This window comes from Trachypithecus francoisi, unplaced genomic scaffold (assembly GCF_009764315.1).
Source record: "Trachypithecus francoisi isolate TF-2019V2 unplaced genomic scaffold, Tfra_2.0 Lachesis_group15, whole genome shotgun sequence".
Lineage (NCBI taxonomy): Eukaryota > Metazoa > Chordata > Mammalia > Primates > Cercopithecidae > Trachypithecus > Trachypithecus francoisi.
Genome location: NW_022681460.1, coordinates 67,251,445 through 67,272,148, shown reverse-complemented (window position 1 = coordinate 67,272,148; position 20,704 = coordinate 67,251,445). Strand labels below are relative to the sequence as shown.

Sequence of the window (20,704 nt, the reverse complement as noted above, 5' to 3'; positions counted from 1 at the left end):
GTGACCATGGTTCCCTAAAATATGCCCTTCCCACATGACCTTTAGTTTCTTTTGTGATGCCTCCCACAGGGGCGGGTGGGAAACAACAGCTATTTTCATAGAGCCTTTGTGGTAGCAATGTGCTGAAGTATGTGTTTGTGCAGGCATAACTGTGTCCACACGTGTGTGTGCACGCGTGCACCATTGCACAGCATATTTGAGGGGCTCAGCATTCCAGAATGCAGGAGCTTGGGGTAGGAGCAGCTGGTCCAGAATCCTCCTCCCCAGCTGTTCCCAACTGGAAACTCCGTTGCCCTTCCCTCTGTCTGGTGAGTGAGCCACCAGCCGACCCGGACACAGCTTGAGTCCGCACGTCTGCCCTGTGTCCTTTGCCGGTGGCAGGCTGTGTTTGTTCTTGCTGGGATGGCTGGGGACAGGTGCTGCTGCCAGGAATTGTTTAATATATGGAGGTGACTGCTGTTTATTCTCTCTCTTGCATAAGAAGAAACAGAATATTAGGCCAAGGATAGGGTGGTGGTAGGAGGCTATCAGTAAATAAATATCATTCCTATACTGGCAGGAAGATGGGGAGACTCACACCTACAGCTTAGTGAGTGCTCCCTGCATATCTTATTAATGCTCCTACCAAGTCTATAATGCAGATGGTATTCTACAGTTAAGGAAACCAAAGTTTAGAAAGGTCAGTGACTTAGCAAGATCACAGACCTTGAGTCAGGCAGAGCTGGATTTTGAATACAGCTCTGTTTATCTGCAAGGGCCAGACCACTTCTCATCTACCCAGGTACAGGTACAATCAAAGACTGGTGTGCTCAGAGAGACCAGTGATGGACCAGGCAGCTCAGGAAGTTTAATTTAATAAGTGTTTGTCCAGTAGTAAGCCCTGGAAAGATAACTAAGATAAAAAAGGTAGCTGTCCTCTTACAATCTGAAGACATGGAAAGATGCTTATAATGCAATGTGAAAACCATCAGGACAGGGGAACTGCAGAAGGAGGGATGGTGAACCCTACTTGGGAGATAGGCATGGTGCTGAGGACCCTGTATTTTGACATCAGTCAGGGTTCTATTTGAGAAGTAGAATGTTAAGATAGAATAAGGACTTTATTATGGGCTTTTGACCTCATGCATCACAGCCCGTGCTAGCTGCATGGGCCAGGTGAGGCTGTTCCTTCTATGTCAGGTGGTACAGCCTGAAGTCAGCAGGGTGGGCAGTTCAGCAAAAACAATGCCTGCAAAGTGAAGAGAGCAAGGACAAAGTCCATCCTGCCAGGGCGGGCTGACACCCATGCCATCAGTCACCGTCTCCAAGCAAGGCTTCAGCTTTGCAGGTGCAGAGGGCCTGCAGGAGTTGCTGGCATCCTTCCTCAGGAGCTCTGTACATCACAGGCCCAGGACTGAGGAGCTGAGGAGGAGACCCAGCAGGAATGTGAGCGTGTGGACCCAGCTACTGCCCCATGCCACCCCCTGACCCAGAGGACCAACAATAACAGCTAGAGCAGGGCCCCATGCCCACCGTGGCCATGAAGCATGGAAAGAAAAGAGCTACTTTCTGCGTTTCATGTAAAATCTTTCTTGTGGTCTAGACTAACCTGGAACTATGCAGGGAAGAGAATTCTGAGAAGTGTAATCCGGCTGTTCTAAATTGTCAAGACTCCAAATCGCCACAGGTTCCCATAGAAGTGAGCACCTGAGGGCTGACTGGGGGTTCTCTTCGGCAAAAGCAGAGAGGAAGGACGTTCCTGGTGGAAGAAAGGGTATGCAAAGCCATGGGAGCACAGCATCTTGGGGGAATAGGTGGTGGAGCCCCAGGCCTAGCTGGTGGAAGGCCTTCAGAGCCAGCTCAGGCATTTCCTGGTGATGGGCTTTGTATTTTAGACAGATCACTGTCAGCGTGAGGAGGTGAGCTTTGTGTCTCCCAGGAGGCATGGAGAACTGTGAAGGGAGGGAGAGATCTGGAAGGTCTAAAGGCTTTGTCAAGCTTTCTTTATTCCGCTTCCACTTTCTGAATTTTTTTATCCACCGGCTGATTCATTACTTCGTCGAATCTTCAGGGAGTGTCTCCTTCATGTCGGGAATGCTTGGTGGTCGAGACAACGCAGTCCCCAACCTCTCATCTAAAAGCTTTGCCCAAATAAAACCTTACAAGTCAGGATAATGGTTGAAAAGTATTGGCCACTTGTTTTATCGTATTACTCTGTATTCTTTTCTGAACATCTCACTTGCAGTATTGTTTATTTTATTTTGGAGGTGTTGGATACAAGGAGGGAATGGATAATGAAGATGGGCACTCTGATCCCCGGCCTCTCCTAGGCTAAGCCAGTGTTTCCAAGCATATCTGCACGTCACAATTACCTGGAGAGCTTATTGGAGAGACAGATCCTCAGGCCTTGCCCAGACCTAATGCATTCAATCTCCAGATGTGGAATCCTGGAGGCTTCTAAGAAGTTTCTCAGGAGACTCTTAAGCAGCCAGCTTGGCTTTATTCATCGCCACCCAGATCAGTGTCTTGTCAGCTTTAAGCTCTTGGCTTCTGCTCCACATCGTAAGCACAGGTCGAGTTGGGGGCTGTTCAGCTGATGTTGGTAGAGGTCATTTCATCATCACGGTGACCTTAGAAAGCTTCCTGGTGTCTGAATCATTTCCAGCAGGTGCTGGTGCGCTCACAGCATCAGAAGGGGAAGGACGTGAAATAATCTGAGGGCAGGGTGAGATCAGTGAGTGGAGTGATCAAGTATGAGAGGATAGGGTCCACTTGGAGTGAGTCCAGGTGTGGAGGGCGCATGGAAGTGACAGAGATGCTTGAGAATTTAAAAATGAGATCTGAGAAGATGGGAAAACTTGAGTTTCCATTTTCATAGTATTTATAACATATAAAAATTTTCCATCAGCCATGTCTGTGAATAAATTAGAAGTGTGGCAGGATAAGGCTGAAGTGGTTGCCGCTGGCTGGACACAGATTCAGGGCTGCCGCGTGTCCATGCTGCCCGTTGGGAGAAGTAGGGCAGGTGGGTGGCTCCCACAGCAGTGGTCTGGAGGGGTTGCTGGTCACTGTGCTCTGCAGGGAGAGGAAGGGCCGTCCATGCCTGCAGTGCCTCCAGCCTTGGCCTTCAGGGCTGCTTCCCCTGGACTCCCCTGCTGCCCCCAGGGCAGCTGGCAGAAGAAAAACGGCAGCCGCAGGCCCCACATCCCTCCGGGGTCCTCTGTGTCCAGGCTGCACAATGGCCTGCGTGGCCAGCAGGCCTCAGGGGTGGTGAATGGGAGCCACTGTTTGTTTCCACTGAGAAAGTCCTGACCTGCTTCCGGAGCCATTGCCATGGAAACGCAAGGAGGAGGTCCTTGAATGGAGCCTCTTTCCTCCCCATCTGCCCCACTCCCTTCCCCACCCCAGGCTGAGGCTGGTGAGGACCGGTCCCCTGCTGCCTCACTTTCCCCCAGGTTCCTGCACATTTGGTAAAAATACTCAAAGCAGGGGACCCTCCCTGCCCATATCAGTGGAGATCAGTGACCCCATATACACGCCACCCCAGCGTGTGGCAGCCCATTCTCACAGCAACTCTTAACCTGGGTCTGCCTCACGCAAACAGAGAGCCAGAGGGCCTTCCAGAGGGGCCCCCTCTAGCCTTAGCCACATTTCCCCGCAGAAAAGCCTCTCTTGGACCCTGTATTTATTGCACATATGCAGGAAATTTTAATAAAGGAAATAGAGCAAACGAATAATTTACAAAATAATTGGAAGCCATTTAATAGTGTAAACTGTCCGGGCGCAGTGACTCACACCTGTAATGCAAGCACTTTGGGAGGCAGAGGCTGGTGGATTGCTTGAGCCCAGGAGCTCGAGACCAGCCTGGGCAACATGGCGAAATCCTGTCTCTACAAAAACAAATACAAAAATTAGCTGGACATGGTGGTGTGTGCCTGTAGTCCCAGCTATTTGGGGGCTGAGGAGGTGGGAGGATCACCTGAGACTGGGGAGGTTGAGGCTGCGGTGAGCTGTAATCACATCACTTCATTCCAGCCTGGCAGAGTGAGACCCAGAGTGTCTCATAACAATAATAATAATAATATAATGTAAACAAAGGTACTTTCTTTTTAGTAGGCTGCTTAAGCTCATAAGAAATTACCTTTTTTCTCATTTTTATAATAACTAGCTTTTGTGGTGAAAATAATGGCTACAACCCTGTTTTGTTTTATTTTATTTTACTTTTGACAATAATTTAGTAATTCTTAAGATGAAAAAAAGACCTAAGTAAAATTTAAAATTCACAGTGAGGCTATAAAATGAAGGCGTTTGTTTTTACTGGTTAGATCAAAACCAGAAGAAAAAGCAGAATTTCAAGCCCCCCCCACCCCCCGTTTTTTCACTCCTTAATTTGTGTGCCTACTGAAGAATCATCAAAAGTCAGAATTTGATCTGAAGCTACAGACTCCAGGGGCCACATTACAAACTTAAATTGCACTTTCAATACCAGTAATTAGAGACAATGCAGTTTTGGCTTTGGGCTCACAGTATTGCACCAGGTACTGTGAGTACCTGTGATCACTAAGACTGGTGAACTCCTTGACTCCACGGAGCTCAAGTTTTAGTGGGAAAAACATTGGTTTGGGTGTCTGAAGAGCTGAGTTTAATCTCCAGCTCTGTGACTTACAATGACTAATTGTGTGATCCTGGACAAGTCACTTACATAAGACTCTAGGCCAGAGTCTCTTCATACATACAGCAAGGCTAGTTTTTTTCAGGGTTTCTGTGAGCCTGAAATACGATGAGATATATGAATATACTTTGGTAAGCCAGACCAATGCTTTGTGGAAGTTAGTCATTTTCGTTTCTTAACCACTAACTGCATATTCATCCATTCTTATGCTACTAATAAAGACATACCTGAGACTGGGTAGTTTATAAAGGAAAGAGGTTTAATTGACTCACAGTTCCACATGGCTGGGGAGACCTCAGGAAACTTGCAATCATAGCAGAAGGGGAAACAAACATGTCCTTTTTCACATGATGACAAGAAGGAGAAGGGCGAGTGCCCAGCGAAGGCGGAAGCCCCTTATAAAACCATCAGCTCTCATGAGAACTCACTCACTATCACGAGAACAGCATGAGCGTAACCACCCCCATGATTAAATTACCTCCAACCAGGTCCCACCCCTGTAGGGGACACAGAGCCAAACGATACCAAGCTGTTACAATTATATTCACCTGCATGTAACTGACACCTGACTTCAGTGTTTAGACAATGGGGACATCTTCTCATATAGCAGGGAGTCTGGAGTTGGGCTTTCCAAGGCTTGAGCAGCTGCTCAGGGAATTATTCCCTCTCCTACTCTACCATCCTTAGTATGGAACTTTCTTCCTTATGATAAAATGATGTATGTTCCAGGAGGGATAATGGGAAGAGCCGGGCAAAAGGCATGTAGATGGAGTAAATCCTTTTTGTCATAGAAACACTAGCTTTCTTAGAAACATCTCACCATAAAGTTCTAGTATTTCTTCCCTGCCAGACACTGACACTTGGCCTCAACTAACTGCAAGGGAGTCTGAGGAAGTGAGTATTTTAGCAAGGTATACTGCTACCCCAAACAAAATTGGGACTCTGTAAGCAAGAAAGAAAATGAACTGGATATTGACATGGGAGGCAACTAGCTTGACTATTTTTATGTTTCAGTAAGATCTTCTTGAGTTTCGTAAATACCTAGAAGGTGTGGGCCATGTTGTGTGCAGTTTCCTCATCCATTGGCATAGAGTTTTATTATCTATACCAAGCAATGAATCATTGATTGTGTATGAAACTGGTCAGTTGCTGATTCCTTTTTGTATGACCTCTCATTGTTAAAAAAAAAAATGGGGGCTCACGCCTGTAATCCCAGCACTTAGGGAGGCCAAGCTGGAATAATTTCTTGAGGCCAGGAGTTCAAGACCAGCCTGGGCTACATAATGAGATGTCTTTGCAAAAAACAAAAAATCAAAAGATTAGTCGGGCGCGATGGCATGCAACTGGAGTCCCAGCTACTTGGAAGGCCAAAGCAGGAAGATTGCTTGACTCCAAGGGGTAGAGGCTGCAGCGAGCCATGATTGTGCGACTGCACTCTAGCCTAGGTGATAGAGCAAGAAACTGTCTCCAAAAAAAAAAAAAAATTATATATATATATATATATACACACACACACACAGACACACACACACACACACACACACACACACACACACGCCCTCTAGCGTATGTCATGGGGTTATTCTGAGCATTAGTTGTTAACTTTGAAGGAATTGGGGAGGCATTTATAACTTTACAGTGCTGGAATAGATGCTGTTACTGTCAATAGTGTTGTTAGTATCAAAGCTGGCATTCATGGAGCAATTTTATCTCAACTTCTTAGACAGTTCAGACCCATGAAGCCACAAATGAAGAAAAATATGGCCTAGATGGAAAAGAGAAGACCCACTGAGGGGTTTTTGGAAACCTTAGAGGATGACTGAATCCCATCCCAGATCTGATTCTCCCTACTTCGAGCCCACATCGCTGCTGGACTTGGATAGTCCTGGCCTTAGTGAGGCCGTGGCCCAGACACAACCAGGCCATGGGCCTCCCCTGTGGAGAGATGGTATTTGGCTGCTTTTCAGACGTGAAACTCTTTAAGTTTCTGCCAGTGACCCGCATCATTAACTTTCGGTACAAGTCACCAGTTGGTGAATGAAAGGACACAAATGTCTTTCACTGCACCTTTGTGAGGGATTTTTAGAGTCAACAGGAGTGGGCCCTGTCCTCGGCCTGGAGAGTGTGTTGGCCGTTCCCGAGGTGCCAGAGAACCAACCCCTTACAAGTTAAGAAATGGAAGTACATTTGGAGAAGGACTCAGGATGCCTGGGCTCATAAGTAGAGCGGTTGGAAAAAAGGCCGCTAATAACAGCTAACTTATTTTATTTAATTTGTTTAGTGCTTAGCATGTGTAGGCATGTAGTAAGTACAGTAAAAGTCACAACTCACAGAAAACTCTAAAAATTCTATATGATCGGTAACATTATTGTCTCTATTTTGCATAGCAGGAAACTGGGAATCAGTGGGACTAAGTAACGTGCCCAGAGTTAGTAATCAGTAGCAGGTAGAGCTTGGCTTTGAATGCTGGCATTTGGACTCCTGAACCCACGTTCTGAGCCATTCATTGTGCGGTGCCACTTCCTGGGTAGTGGCCTTATGACAGCCTTTGAGACATCCTTCACATGGAGGTACCAGTCAGCTGCTCATGATCTCTATCACAGACAGAACAAAAGGAGTCAGGCTTGATTTGTAGCAGGAAAGATAATGTTTAGTTACCTACAACTTCCATATGTCTAATACAATTAGCAGGGGATTGAAGGATAACAAAGGTGATTGTCATTAGAACTAATGCTGCATGTCTAAATTAGCTGTCTTTCTCCTTATTTTTCTGAGCAAGATGCCCTTTCGAGACATTTTATATAGAAGGAATAGGCTGACTTAAAGTGGTTCTGATGGCAGTTGTAAATCAAAGATATACAAAGAGGGTGGGGTAGAAAAATTAAAAATTCTGCAACTCACAGTTCGAAAATTCAGATCTTTCAATGTCCTTTTAGCACCTTCAAGTGTGAGAATTTGGATTATGGGGCAAAAAGTCTTCTTTGAACCAGAATTAAAGATTAGACAACATCCACACTTCATAGCTGAAAATGCTGCCATTTCTTTTGGAGAGTTAATGATAATTGAGGTAATTGATGGACCCAAGCCATTTCCCTTGATATAAGTGCCTATATTAAAAAGCTCTGCAGCATCAATGAAAAATTATTTAGTAGACAATGTGCCATACACAATAAGCTAAATACTGCTTAAGGAAAACAGTAGGATAATAACATAGGAATAATGGAAATAATGTGCTGAAAATCCATTGGATAGAGAGATTTTGACATCATGCTCAATCGTTATGCGTGTTGTTTTTTGTAATTCTAAAAAACATACAAATTGCTTTTATAAAGTGGGAAGCAAAAGAGAAATCCTGTGTCCATCTCAATTATTTGAGAGAGGTTAATGATAAAATAATTCACAAGGAGGAACCTTAATGATTTGGAAACTTAGAATCTAGAATAGGAGATACATCATGGCAATCCTTGGTGGGATGAGAACAGCGAGTCCGATGGAGAAGACTAAGACAGTTTGTCAGTTTGGGACTACTCTGTGAATAGTTACAAGAAGTAACATTTCCTTGGAGCTTCCCCAGTGCCAGACACTGTGCAAAGCTCTTGACATTCACTGTCTCATGTGATCCTTTTAACAATCCATTAAGGGGTACTGTTTTTATCATCACAACTGCTCTTAGAAAGCCAGTCAAGGCTTAGATTGGTGGCAGCACTGTCATTTACCCCTAGTTCTGCCTGACTCCTGAGTGTGTGTGCCGGGTCAGGCCACTGTCTTGGATTTGGTACTGCAGACACCTGCCTTAATCATTTATAAAGGTGACCTTCTAACAAAAAGTCAGCAAGTCCAGGCTTGGAATAGACTGTGACATGAAAGAAAAAACCTGTATGGGGATTGTTTTGGCTGGCTTGACAAAATGTCACCCACGTTATCATTGATACTGAATATTCCTGGAGTTCTAACAATATGCCAGATTTTGGCAATAGAATTGCTTTTCTGCCTCAGCCAGTGAATTCACAAGCTAAATCATGGGGCCAAGCAAGAGAGGTGCATAGGGCGTGGAATTTAAGGAGGCAACTTACTCCCTGCACCTGCTGGATTCTGAGAGTGAGCACATCTTACAGCTGTGTCTGTCTGGCCCTGTGGCTGGAGAAAGGGTGACTCTTGAGTTTTTATGGCAACTAGTGAATTTTGTTTCTTATCTATTTCTCTTAAACAGAGGAGATAGGTTTGTATGCTAAAAATATCTTTGATACCCAAAGGATAGAAAGAAATATTAAATTGAGAAATTACTTCTTTAACATGAAATGATTTGTCATGAAAGAAGCAAAATATGAAGGTACAGAGTTATCCTACTTAAGTAGGACATAAAGAAAATGAAAATCTTAACTACTTATTAACGTAAGTCCTTCAACCTTTTAACCTTCCCCTGCCTCCCCCTGTATACACACAATTCAGTAGCACAGATGTGTCAGGCTCTTTTTTTGAAATGGTGGAGAAAAGGCTGCTACTGGCTTTTGGGACTGCCTTGGCAGGCCTGGGATGATGCAGGAAAAGACCCAGACACAGCAAAAGCCCAGATTCCAAATTCAGCAGGAAATCAACTAATGGAGAAGTTGATTTCCTGAGACTCAAGATTAAGGAACTCTGAAAATCCCTTAAGTACAGGTTTTCCAGTAACATATAGCATATGTTTCTTTCTTGGAAATTAGGTTATAACCACTTTCCTTTCCTTTTCTTCTTCTTCTTCTTTTTTTTTTCTTGGTTATAATGAAATTTCTGGACAGCTCACCAAAGCCAAAACATGAAGTGTATTTTAGGAATTTCTTTATGCTTGACCATTCATTGCACTTTTCTAGTGTACTGGACTCAGTATGTAGAAATGAGATAGAGTTGTCTTTGTCTGGATGTAACTTAGACTATTTGTATATAAACAGAAGAAGAAAAATGAGTTTGAGCCATGGTATTTGGCCTCCTTTCCTTCTAGAAGCAGATAGGGGGTCTTGCAATAGCCAGATAGTCAATTCCTAAAAAGTGTTCTTGGAACATTTAGTTCTGACACTTCCATAGACCATGGTCAGATTTGGTGTTGAAAACTTTCTGTTTTTGCAAGTTCTTCTGAGTATCATTTTAGCAATTTACTTAAGAGCTGGGCCAGTATATAATGGTATCCCCTTTCTGTCTATCCCTTAAATAATAGAAAAGAGGCATCCTGTTAAAGAATGTATACAGTTTGGAATTCTGTTACACAAATGAGAAGGAGTCTGGGGAAGAGGGTGAGTTGTTGGACTCAGGAGTCAGAGACGTGGCCACCAAGCCCAGTTATGCCCTTGCCCAGCACGATTGGACCTCAAGCATGTCATCACTCCAGTCTCAGTCTCACTGATAGTCCTATTCTGGGGGGGGGGAGGAATGAGAGTTTTGCATTTGAGAGGTGGAATTCCATACAAGTGTAAAGAATTTCATGTTGACCTGTGTGTGTTCCTCCTCCTACTCTATGGTCTTACGAGGATCTCCACTGTAAAGCAGTAGGCTCACTGGGAAAGAAAATATGGCAACCTAGAGTTTCCACTGTGTGGAGTGTGAGGCTGCAATATCATTTTTTTTTTTTTTTTTGGGTTAAGATGGAGTCTTACTTTGTCACCCAGGCTGGAGTGCAGTGGTGTGATCTCAGCTCACTGCAACCTCCACCTCCTGGGTTCAAGCGATTCTCCTGCCTCAGCCTCCTGAGTAGCCGCGATTACACCACGCCTGGCTAATTCTTGTATTTTTTGTAGACATGGGGTTTCACCATGTTGGCCAGGCTGGACTCGAACTCCTGACCTCAGGTGATCCTCCCGTCTCAGCCTCAAAGTGCTGGGATTACAGGCATGAGCCATTGTGCCCAGCTGCAATATAATTTTTGTAAAATGGAGTTTAATAATATTCTAGCCAGAAAGGTAAAAGAGCACTCTGCCTGCTTTTCCTTCTCCCACTGGCTATCATCCTAAGTCTCATTGCTGGGCCTCACCTTCTCTTTCTGACCCCTAAAAATCGGGTTGGCCCAGAGCTCAGTCTTCAGAGTGTTCAGCCAGGCTCAGAGCTTAGAGTATGCGAGTCACTTACAAATTCTTATCTGCAGCTCTAGACTCGCATTTCCAACTGTTTCTTTACTGTCTCCACAGGGATGTTTAATAAGCACTGCACACTTAGCATGTCCAAAGGGGATCTCTTGTTCCTTCCCCTGCTGTTCCCCTGCCCAGCTTTCCCCATTTGGAGAAGTGAATGTTATTTCATTATTTAGGTTTCTGCACAGAGAAGCCTTTTCTGTCCCATCACCTCAATTTCTCCTCACTCCTTGACTCTGCAGTAACCCTCCTTGAATCTGTCTTGTTTATTGCTATGTTCTTAGGACCTCAGAGGATGCATGACTCCTACTGAGAGGTGAATAAATAAATACTGAATGAAAGAATGAGTGAAAATGAATAACAAAGCAATTTAGCAAAGAATTTGTTAAAGACAGAGGTAGGAGGAAAGAAACTAGTTCAGTTCTGGGAATACTGTCTCTTAAATTATTATTTTTTAATGGGATTGATAAATTCCTTAATGTAGGAATTTTCTTAAGTGAATTTTGCCTTCAGGAACAGCTAAAGCAGTTTAGGGATCTTGAGGAAAAATGTTGACACTTAAGTAGGTTTGGGGTCTTAATAGTAGGAGTTACTGATGAACAAGTATTTGCTAAGGTTCAGTTCTGAGATGTTAAATCCAATACTTGATGATAATTAAATGTTCAAATGGATTTTTAAAGCAGAGCAGATTATTAATTATTGCTCCCTGGTCATCAAAATTCATGCTGAAGTTCCCATCCTTTTTGCCCACTGACAATGAAAAAGATGAGTCCAAAGAGCAGATCCACCTCCAGCACCCACCGTCCTCAGGCCTGGGGCATCTGGCTGGAGGAAGGAGGTACTACCAGGAGGCCTCTTTGGAGCTGACGCCTGAGCATTATTTCTTCCACCAGGAGATCAGTAAATGACCCCTTCCACCTGCTGCCATCCACATTTGGACTTGGGTTGTATCATTGATTTTTGCTCCTGCTGGATGAATTTTAATAATCAGTCTCAGGGAGAAAGGAGATGGCATTTTGCATTGCTTCTATGCCAGCTTCTGTTTGCAGGGAGAAAGTCACTGCATCCAAATTCGTACGGTGTCATTTTCCTCCTTTGCAAATTTGATGAGCTGGGGAGCCTCGCTCTTATGAAACATGGGCTTGTTATTCTTTGGCCAGCATCTAGGTGGTGAACTTGTGAAATTTTAAAAACAAAATCCCACTCACCACAGCAAGATGAATAAAAAAACTACAGTGCCATCTGCTGGCATCCTGAGGAAATTCAAGCACTGCCTGGGCCAAGTCCAAACCGGAGGATAACATTATTTAAAGTGTGTGATAGTTTAAAGACAGTAGATTAAAAATAATGAAAATACTGTCAGTCATCATTTCAGAGAGGAAAATGCAATTACATTTTGGGATAATGGTGTAGCACTGGGAACGTACATTTTTCTGCAGTGTACTTTTTGAAGTATTTTGATGACTTTCAGGGATAGTAAAATTTCACAATTTATGTTTTCACTTATTTCATCATCAGTTGTATTCTGAGGTAGGGATATTTGGTCCATAGCAGTTAGGTCAAGACTTCTCTAGTCCTGGCCAGGCATGGTGGCTCACGCCTATAATCCCAGCACTTTGGGAGGCCAAGGCAGGCAGATCACCTGAGGCCAGGAGTTCAAGTCCAGCCTGGCCAACATGGTGAAACCCCATCTCTACTAAAAATACAAAAATTAGCCAGGCGTAGTGACATATAATTTTAGTCCCAGGAGGGTGAGGCAGGAGAATCGCTTGAACTTGGGAGGCGGAGGTTGCAGTGAGCCGAGATCGCACCACTGCACTCCAGCCTGGGCAACAGAGGGAGACTCTGTGTCCAAAAAAAAGGGGACATTTCTAGTCCTTAGGGTGAGGACAAAAATACATATGGGGCTCCCTGTGCCTCTGGTGGCCCCTTACAGAAAACATGTTTAACCAGCTGCAGACCCCGGCCCACTGAAGTAAAGTGGGCAGCTGAGTTCCATGACTTGAAGTGCAAAGTACAGCACAGTAAGTTTTTTTAAAAAATTAACAATCTAAACTGAGCAGAAACGCTTTTTTTCTTTCTGAAGGATTTCCTGCCTCAGTCCCAGCCAACTAGCTTGCTCTTATTTTGCTCCCACTTGTCCCATGGCCCTGAGCACATTACATTTGCTGCTTCTCTTCCTCATTCTTCTCCTCTTCCCCTCCCCCCGCTTTTTTGTTCCTGTCTTCCTCCATCCCTCACCTGTGGGTACCCTTTCTTCCTGTGCATCCATGTACCTTACTTGTGCTGTTGTTCAGTACGTTTTGGCTGAATGATTTAAAATTTGAAATGGCTACCTCCTAAAAGCCTTGCAGGTAAATACAGGTATTTTCATTTTTGTGTGGATAGGAGGAAGGAGAGTAGGTCCTAACCATGTTTTGGCACAATTTGATGATGAGATTTTCCTTACATGTTCTGTATTCATAGCTCAGGAATAAGGGGAAATAACTAGAATTCAAATCTGGCTCTTGTCCTTTGCAGCGGTTTCTCCCCTGATTCTGTTCTTAGCTCTAATTCTCCCTTAGTTTACAATAGAAAGCTTTCAGATTTTTGTGCTGGTCATCAACAGTTCTCTGCACTCAGATGTGGAGAATGGTGGTGCTTGCTGGGCATGGGCCTGCCACTCAGAAATGGCACCCAGTGGTCAGCCCACACCAGTGCAGCTACACCAAAGGATGGTGGCTTATTAAAGGCGGCTCTGCATGAAAAAGCCTCCCTCCCCTCTCTCTGGTCACCTTAGATTCTCAAGGTCCTTTTATCCAAAAGGTAGGCAGAAAATCACTGTAGGTGATTAGGATGTTCAATTCTTCTTCCTCTGAATGAGACGGAGTCTCATTCAGTCACCCAGTTTGGAGGTCAGTGGTGTGATCATAGCTGACTACAACCTCAAACTCCTGGGCTCAAGTAGTCCTCCTCCTGCAGCCTCCTGAGTGGCTAGAACTAGAACTATAGGTGCATGTCACTACGCCCAGTTAAACTTAAAAAAAAAAAAATTTTTTTTTAAGAGACGGTGTCTCACTATGTTGCCCAGGCTGCTCTCCTCCTGCCTCAGCCTTTCCTCTAATTTTTTCAGTGTAACTCATAGCTGGCCTCCCACTTTCTTATCTTCCCAAACCTTCAGATGCAAAAATCACCTCTTCCATCTTCCTTCCTGGCGATAAACTTGTACTGAAGATTCAGGTTTAAATCCCCCAAGCGTCTGTGTCTGTTCTGATGCAGGTGCCTTCTTTCTGGTTTCCCTTGGCTGCAAGCCCAAGGATACTGTATTTTCCTTCTGGGATTTGGACACACCTAATGAAAGATTTTGATCCACCCTCTACTGTTCCCTTTTTTTTTGAGACACAGTTTCACTCTGTCGCCCAGTCTGGAGTGCAGTGGCGTGATCTTGGCTCACTTCAACCTCTGCCTCCCAGATTCAAGCAATTCTCCTGCCTCAGCTTCCCAAGTAGCTGGGATTATGGACCTGTGCCACCAAGCCTAGCTAATTTTTGTATTTTTAGTAGACATGGGGCTTTGCCATGTTGTCCAGTCTGGTCTCAAACTCCTGACCTCAAGTGATCCACCGCCTCGTTCCCTTTTTGATACAACCAATTTTAACTTTCTTTGGTTTTCCCACTTTCTTTCTTTCAATTTTGTTTGTCTTAAGTTTTTTTCTGGAGAAATGTTTAATGAACTGGTTTTGGGCTGTGTACACTTTTCAGATTATTTGGGTTAGTCTGTATCTGCCTTCACAAACTGGCAGCCAAAGGTGTTGGGGTTGGGGAGGTGATCCAAATTCGATGCCCAGACATGTATTGATTGATTTGGACACATTTTTAAAAACATTGGTTTATTTGCCATCACTTAAAAATGTTAGAGCTCTCATATAAAAATACAGATTTCTGGCCGGGCACAGTGGCTCACACCTGTAATCCCAGCACTTTGAGGGGCTGAGGCAGGAGGATTGCATGCGGTCAGGAGTTCCAGACCAGTCTGGCCAACATGGTAAAACCTCATCTCTACTAAAAATATAAATATTAGCCAGGCGTAATGGTGCATACCTGTAATCTCAGCTACTTGGGAGGCTGAGACAGGAAAATCGCTTGAACCCAAGGAGGCGGAGGTTGCAATGAGCTGAGATCATGCCACTGTACTCCAGCCTGGGCAATAGAGCAAGATTCTGTCTCAAAAACAAAAACAAAAACAAAATGCAGATTTCTGGCTTCTCTTTGAACATTGGAAGATTCAGCAGGATAGACATTGCACTTGCCAACTGGCAGCAACCAACTGGAGGAACTATGTACTGGCCACCCCCTCTATTAAGGGCACTCAATATCCTGTTGTGAGTCTCTCACCCACCTCCCTGCCCCCTTCGTTTTCCTAGAGCTGACCACTGTACTTATCTGCGGGCTCAAGTGGCATTTGTGGTGCTGAGTGTATGTTTTCATTATTATTTGCTTTCTCTTTTCCTCTTCCACAAGAGACTTCCCAATGGCAGTAACTTCACTGTATGAATAGTTCGCGGAATGAAAGGCACTTCCGCTATCTAGTGAAGTCTGTCTTCTTCATTTAATATTACAGGTCTCACCTTCGAGTGTGTCTTTAATAAATGTTGGCAAATGGCAATTGAGTCTATTTCTAGGAAGTCAGCAGACGGTTAGAAAAAGCCAGTGGTGGCCGGGCGCGGTGGCTCAAGCCTGTAATCCCAGCACTTTGGGAGGCCGAGACGGGCGGATCACGAGGTCAGGAGGTCGAGACCATCCTGGCTAACACGGTGAAACCCCGTCTCTACTAAAAAATACAAAAAAAAAAAAAACTAGCCGGGCGAGGTGGCGGGCGCCTGTAGTCCCAGCTACTCCGAAGGCTGAGGCAGGAGAATGGTGTAAACCCGGGAGGCGGAGCTTGCAGTGAGCTGAGATCCGGCCACTGCACTCCAGCCCGGGCTAGAGCGAGACTCCGTCTCAAAAAAAAAAAAAAAAGAAAGAAAGAAAAAGCCAGTGGTAAATAGCCTCTAACAGTTTCCCTGGCTGTATTAAGTAGTATTGATGCCAGGTCAAACTAGTTAGGAGGATTTTCAGTTCTCCCATGAAAGCAAGGCTCCCTGGTAATCTGATTTGTTTTTCTTTTCTAGGAACCCTCTTCATAAATCAAACTCGGAAGACAACTCTTTAGGTCAGTACCACTTTTCTTGGTTTACCTATTTAATTATTTTAATACTTTATAGAAAACATGAACATGTGAAAATACAAAACCCACAATAATCCTTCTACTCAGAAATAAACCCTGTTACGATTTTGATGTACATCCTTATTCTCCTTTTTCTAGGGGGTTTTAAAAAAACATAATTGTGATCATATTCTGCATACTGTTTTATAGTTTTTAAGTTGAATACGTTATGAGCATTTTCCCATGACTGAATATTCTCTATGTTAATAGAGAAAAAATTAGAAGCAACCTAAATATCCAGCAAAGAACGAATTGGTTAATTAACTTATGGCACATCCAATATAGTGGAATATTACGCAGACTTAAAAATTTACTGCTGCTCTAAAAATCCTGAGGTCTGTATCCCTAATAATGTCCTTAGGATACATCCTTCAATTTGGAATTTTTTGGATCCAAGATTATGCATAATTAAGGCATTGCATATTTTATATATTCTTGATTATAAAATTCACTCTTGGTTCAGAGGGTGGGTGGCTGGTAGTGATTAGGGACATAAGTACTCAATCAAACCTGGCTGCCTGCCTTTGAATCTGCCAACTCAATAGCTATTACCTTGTGCAGCTCACTTGCACCAAGCCTCAGTTTTCTCATCTACTAGGTGGGAACAATGATGCATCATATAATTGAGTATTAAATGAAATTTGCCATTAGATAGCAAAGTGCCCGGATATAGTACCTGAATAAATGTTAGCTGTTACCGTTTATTTGGCTGCATCTCTGTTTCAGAAACTTGAAAATGGGAGAAGGAAGAAGGGAATATAGCTTATAGTTAAAGAAATATATTCTCAGCCTGTTCAGTGGCTCACTTCTCTTATCCCAGGAATTTGGGAGGCCAAGGAGGGAGAATTGCTTGAGCCCAGGAGTTAGAGACTGACCTGAGCAACATAGCAAGATGCTCTCTCTACCAAAAATTTAAAAATTAGCTGGACATGGCAGTATGCACCTGTAGCCCCAGCTACTTGGGAGACTGAGGTGGGCGGATCCCTTGAGCCCAAGAGTTTGAGGCTACAGTGAGCTGTGATTGCACCACTGCACTCCAGCTTGGATGAAGAGACCATGTCTCTTAAAAGGAACATAAATAGGCTGGATATGGTGGTTCACATCTGTAATCCCGGCACTGTGGGAGGCCAAGGCGGGTGGATCATGATGTCAGGAGTTTGAGACCAGCCGGGCCAATATGGTGAAACCCTATCACTACTAAAAATACAAAAATTAGCCGGGCGTGGTAGCTTGTGCCTATAATCCCAGCTACTCATGAGGCTGAGGCAGGAGAATCACCTGCACCCAGGAGGCAGAAGTTGTAGTGAGCCAAGATTGCACCACTGCACTCCAGCCTGGGCGACAGAGCAAGACTTCGTCTCAACCACAAAAAAAAAGAAAAAGAAAGAAAAGAAAAAGAAAAAAGAAAGAAAATAAATATTCCCGAACTGTCCAAGAGCAAGGTTGAGTTAATAATAACTAGTCAGCTTTAACCCTGCATGTCTGACGTTTGCTTCCGTGTTAAGCTCAAAGGCAGTGGGTGATACAAAACTTGCCATGGAGCTCTGTCTTTGGTGGAAAGGCTCCGATTTCATTCCCACAGCTCTGGGGGCTGTCAAAACTTAAATGTGCGGGCATCCTGTTTTGACAGACGACGCCCTTTCTAGCCTGGGAGCACCATAGATGTGGTTCCCACATGTCTGCTTCATTGCTTGGCACCATCAGTCTAGACTGGGGAAACCCATCACTTCGCTGGGTCCTGTTTCCAGTGGCCATGGAGCAACCAGACAGACAGCAAGTGGTGACAGAGCTGCTACTTTGAATGTGCCACATCAGCACGATGGCAGACACCGCTGCTGCTGCTTTTTATTTGTAAAGAATAAAGGACTGCTCTACCCACTCATTTTACTTACTCTTCCCTTTTGCTTTGCTTTTAAAAAGGTATTACCTATTATTGATGATCAGAACCCTACCACATATTAAAAATGTCTAGCTATAGCAGCGAGTTTGTTTTCACTTGAAAGTCACCGCAGTAGTCTGGAAAGGATGGGGGGTGGGGCGGGTAGAGAGAGACCCATTTGGGAGATGTCACAGCCGGATTGCAGGCTTTCTTTTCTTTGTGCCCTGGGTAAGCTGTAGTTGGGTCACCAGGTAGCCTGAATGCCAGGGAGTGCCATATGCATGCCATAGCGAGATCCATGCAGACCACACTTCTGAGAATAACAGTGGGGGCCAGACCCCCACTCCCCTGACCTGTGGGCCCAGGACATACCAACCGTTCTGTTCTTGTCGTTAAATCTGGAATAACAGAAATAAACCAAGGGTAGATCAACAACAGAAATAACAACAAAACAAAGTGAGCTTCTTAAAATACCCTATTTGTGGTGTAGTTGAAATAATTGTGGCTAAGACCAAAGAGGGGAAATACACTGCAAGACGAGGCCAAATTAGGCATACTAGTTAAACAAACATCAAAGTAAACACAAGAATGCATGTTTTGCCTTCCTTTTTGATGTTTCAGTTTTTCATCTTAACCTCACTGCACCATATCTTGCTACTAGGAAATTTGCATTTCTTTTAAACAACTTTATAGCCATCTCCCATTCTTTCACAAACTGAGAGAAAAAAAACTGTCCTTTTGTGAAATCAAAGTATTCTTACCAGCTTTGAATTATAAGGAAGAGGCTACTTTTGTTATTAATGAATTTATTGCTTGTGCTTTTTCTTCCTTTTTTTTTTTCAAAGGAAAAGGAGACTGGAAGAAGAAAAATAAGTATTTCTGGCAGAACTTCCGAAAGAACCAGAAAGGAATAATGAGACAGACTTCAAAAGGTACTGCAATGCAGCTGGCGGACAGTAGGTCCTTTTAGCTCTAACATGTGGAGAAGCCTGTGCTGTTAATCTCAGTGGATACTGTAAGTTAGCGTAACTCACCGCATGTACCCATAAGATGTTCAACTTTTCTGACATTCCTGTTGTTACTTTAAGACTTTGTCCCAGTAATTTTCTTTTTTTTAAGTCAAAAAAAAAAAAAAAAAACCAACAGGGGACAAGTTCACAGTTCTTCCCTTTTGTTGATCTGAGAGCAGAGGCCGAATCTTTAGTTTTCTCAGTCGCACCAACCTCAGAAAGATCTTTTCTCTCATCAAGATCTAGCCTGAAAGGGCCTAGAGAGCCCTCGTATGTGTTGGTTTGGGGATCTCCTGTCCGCGCTCCCACTGAGGGCCTTTGCATTCTTCTGAACTTCTGATGCTCTCCTGCAGCGGGACGGTTATGGGGTGTTGCCCCTGGAAACTCCAGTGGTCTGACATCATGGGAATTTGCCTGGGCGACTTTGTGAAGGGAGTTCTGCCCTACTCTTGGCTGTATCTTTTGTTGTTGTTTATATAGTAAGTAAATATGTCATTCCTTTGAGGCTCAGTTACATAATTTATGTTTCCCCAGTATTCAGAGAAGAAACCGGAGCAAATCCACTTCCAGATTCCAGTCCAGCTGAATGAGGTTATCACTAGATATAAAGTTTTCCTTGACCACCAGTGACACTACTTGTTTTCCTTTACAAACCTTAGTGTCCTGCGCTGTGTGGAACGTCTCTCTAATTATCTGTACACGTGGAAATGAGAAAAATGGATGTGAACAGTAGACACGTCACAGCATACCTGGGTTCCTTGGCAACATTCCACATGGTTTTTTTTTTTTCAAGTTGTCCTACTTTTAAGCATTCCCAGTTTTTTGTATTCACCCGGCATCACTTGTGGTTCAAAATAAACCTTAGATTCTAAAAAAAAAATGTCTAATTTAGAAAGAAAGCTAAGGAGAAAGGGAGAGGTACAAGAGGGAGGGAAGGAAGAAGCCAACAGTTTACCAGCTATCGTGAATTTTTAAAGAACCCAACCAATTTCTCATCACCCTCTCTGCCATTTGAGGTGACACAGATAGTAAAATGAATCAAACCAGCAGGCTTCTCTCTTCACCCAGCACACACTATTATTCTCCCTGTGAAAGTAGCAAAGGGAACTTGAGGAGTATTTTTGGATTTGTTGATTACAAAATGGAAATGAGATGGAAATACAGGGCAACATAAATTCCAAAGTCAGCTGTGCCTGAAATGGTTTCCTGCAAGTCTACAGGCAGACTCTTTCCCTCTGTCCTTTACACCAAAGGCAAATTAAGCCACAGCCGGGCATCCTAACGGTATTGGAAGCTGGTAAAAAGTATGCATGAGAAAGATGGGGAGGAGAGCGGGGTGCGGGACTGGAGTGGGAATGTTACAGCTCGTGTTCACTAACATGTCCTTCCCCACACGCTGACCAGAGGCACCATTGCCCAGTGTGGCTCAGATATACTAGAGGCAATAGCAGTCTGTTTGCTCTGTAGGAAAATCTTTGGAATCTAACAGAACATTCTCTTCTCTGTAGTTCTAGCTGCCTTCAGGTGTGAGTTGGAAGTTGATTTTCCCTCAGTTTGGAAACCAATTTATGACAATAATACTTTCAGATACAGACCTATATGGCACCCTTCTTCTGATTACCTGAACATGCTTCATGTCTGTGATTTGCACTTGGCATTTTTTTTTTTTTTTGTCTTCAGATGGAGTCTTGCTTTGTCACCTAGGCTGGAGTACAGTGGTGTGATCTCAGCTCACTGCAACCTTCGCCTCCTGGGTTCAAAGCAATTCTCCTGCTTCAGTCTCCTGAGTAGCTGGGATTGTAGGTGCCTGCCACCACACCTG

The 20,704-nt window shown here is 44.0% G+C and overlaps 1 protein-coding gene across 2 annotated transcripts in view; it reads left to right on the top strand.

The window, feature by feature from the left end:
- The window catches only part of SASH1 (SAM and SH3 domain containing 1), a 362,686-nt gene that overhangs the window by 264,359 nt on the left and 77,623 nt on the right, over nt 1-20,704 (top strand). For both annotated transcript variants that reach the window (XM_033235129.1, XM_033235128.1), the window contains exons 5-6: nt 15,899-15,939; nt 18,718-18,804. In XM_033235129.1, coding sequence (XP_033091020.1) covers nt 15,899-15,939; nt 18,718-18,804 — 128 coding nt within the window. The remainder of the gene's footprint in view (nt 1-15,898; nt 15,940-18,717; nt 18,805-20,704) is intronic.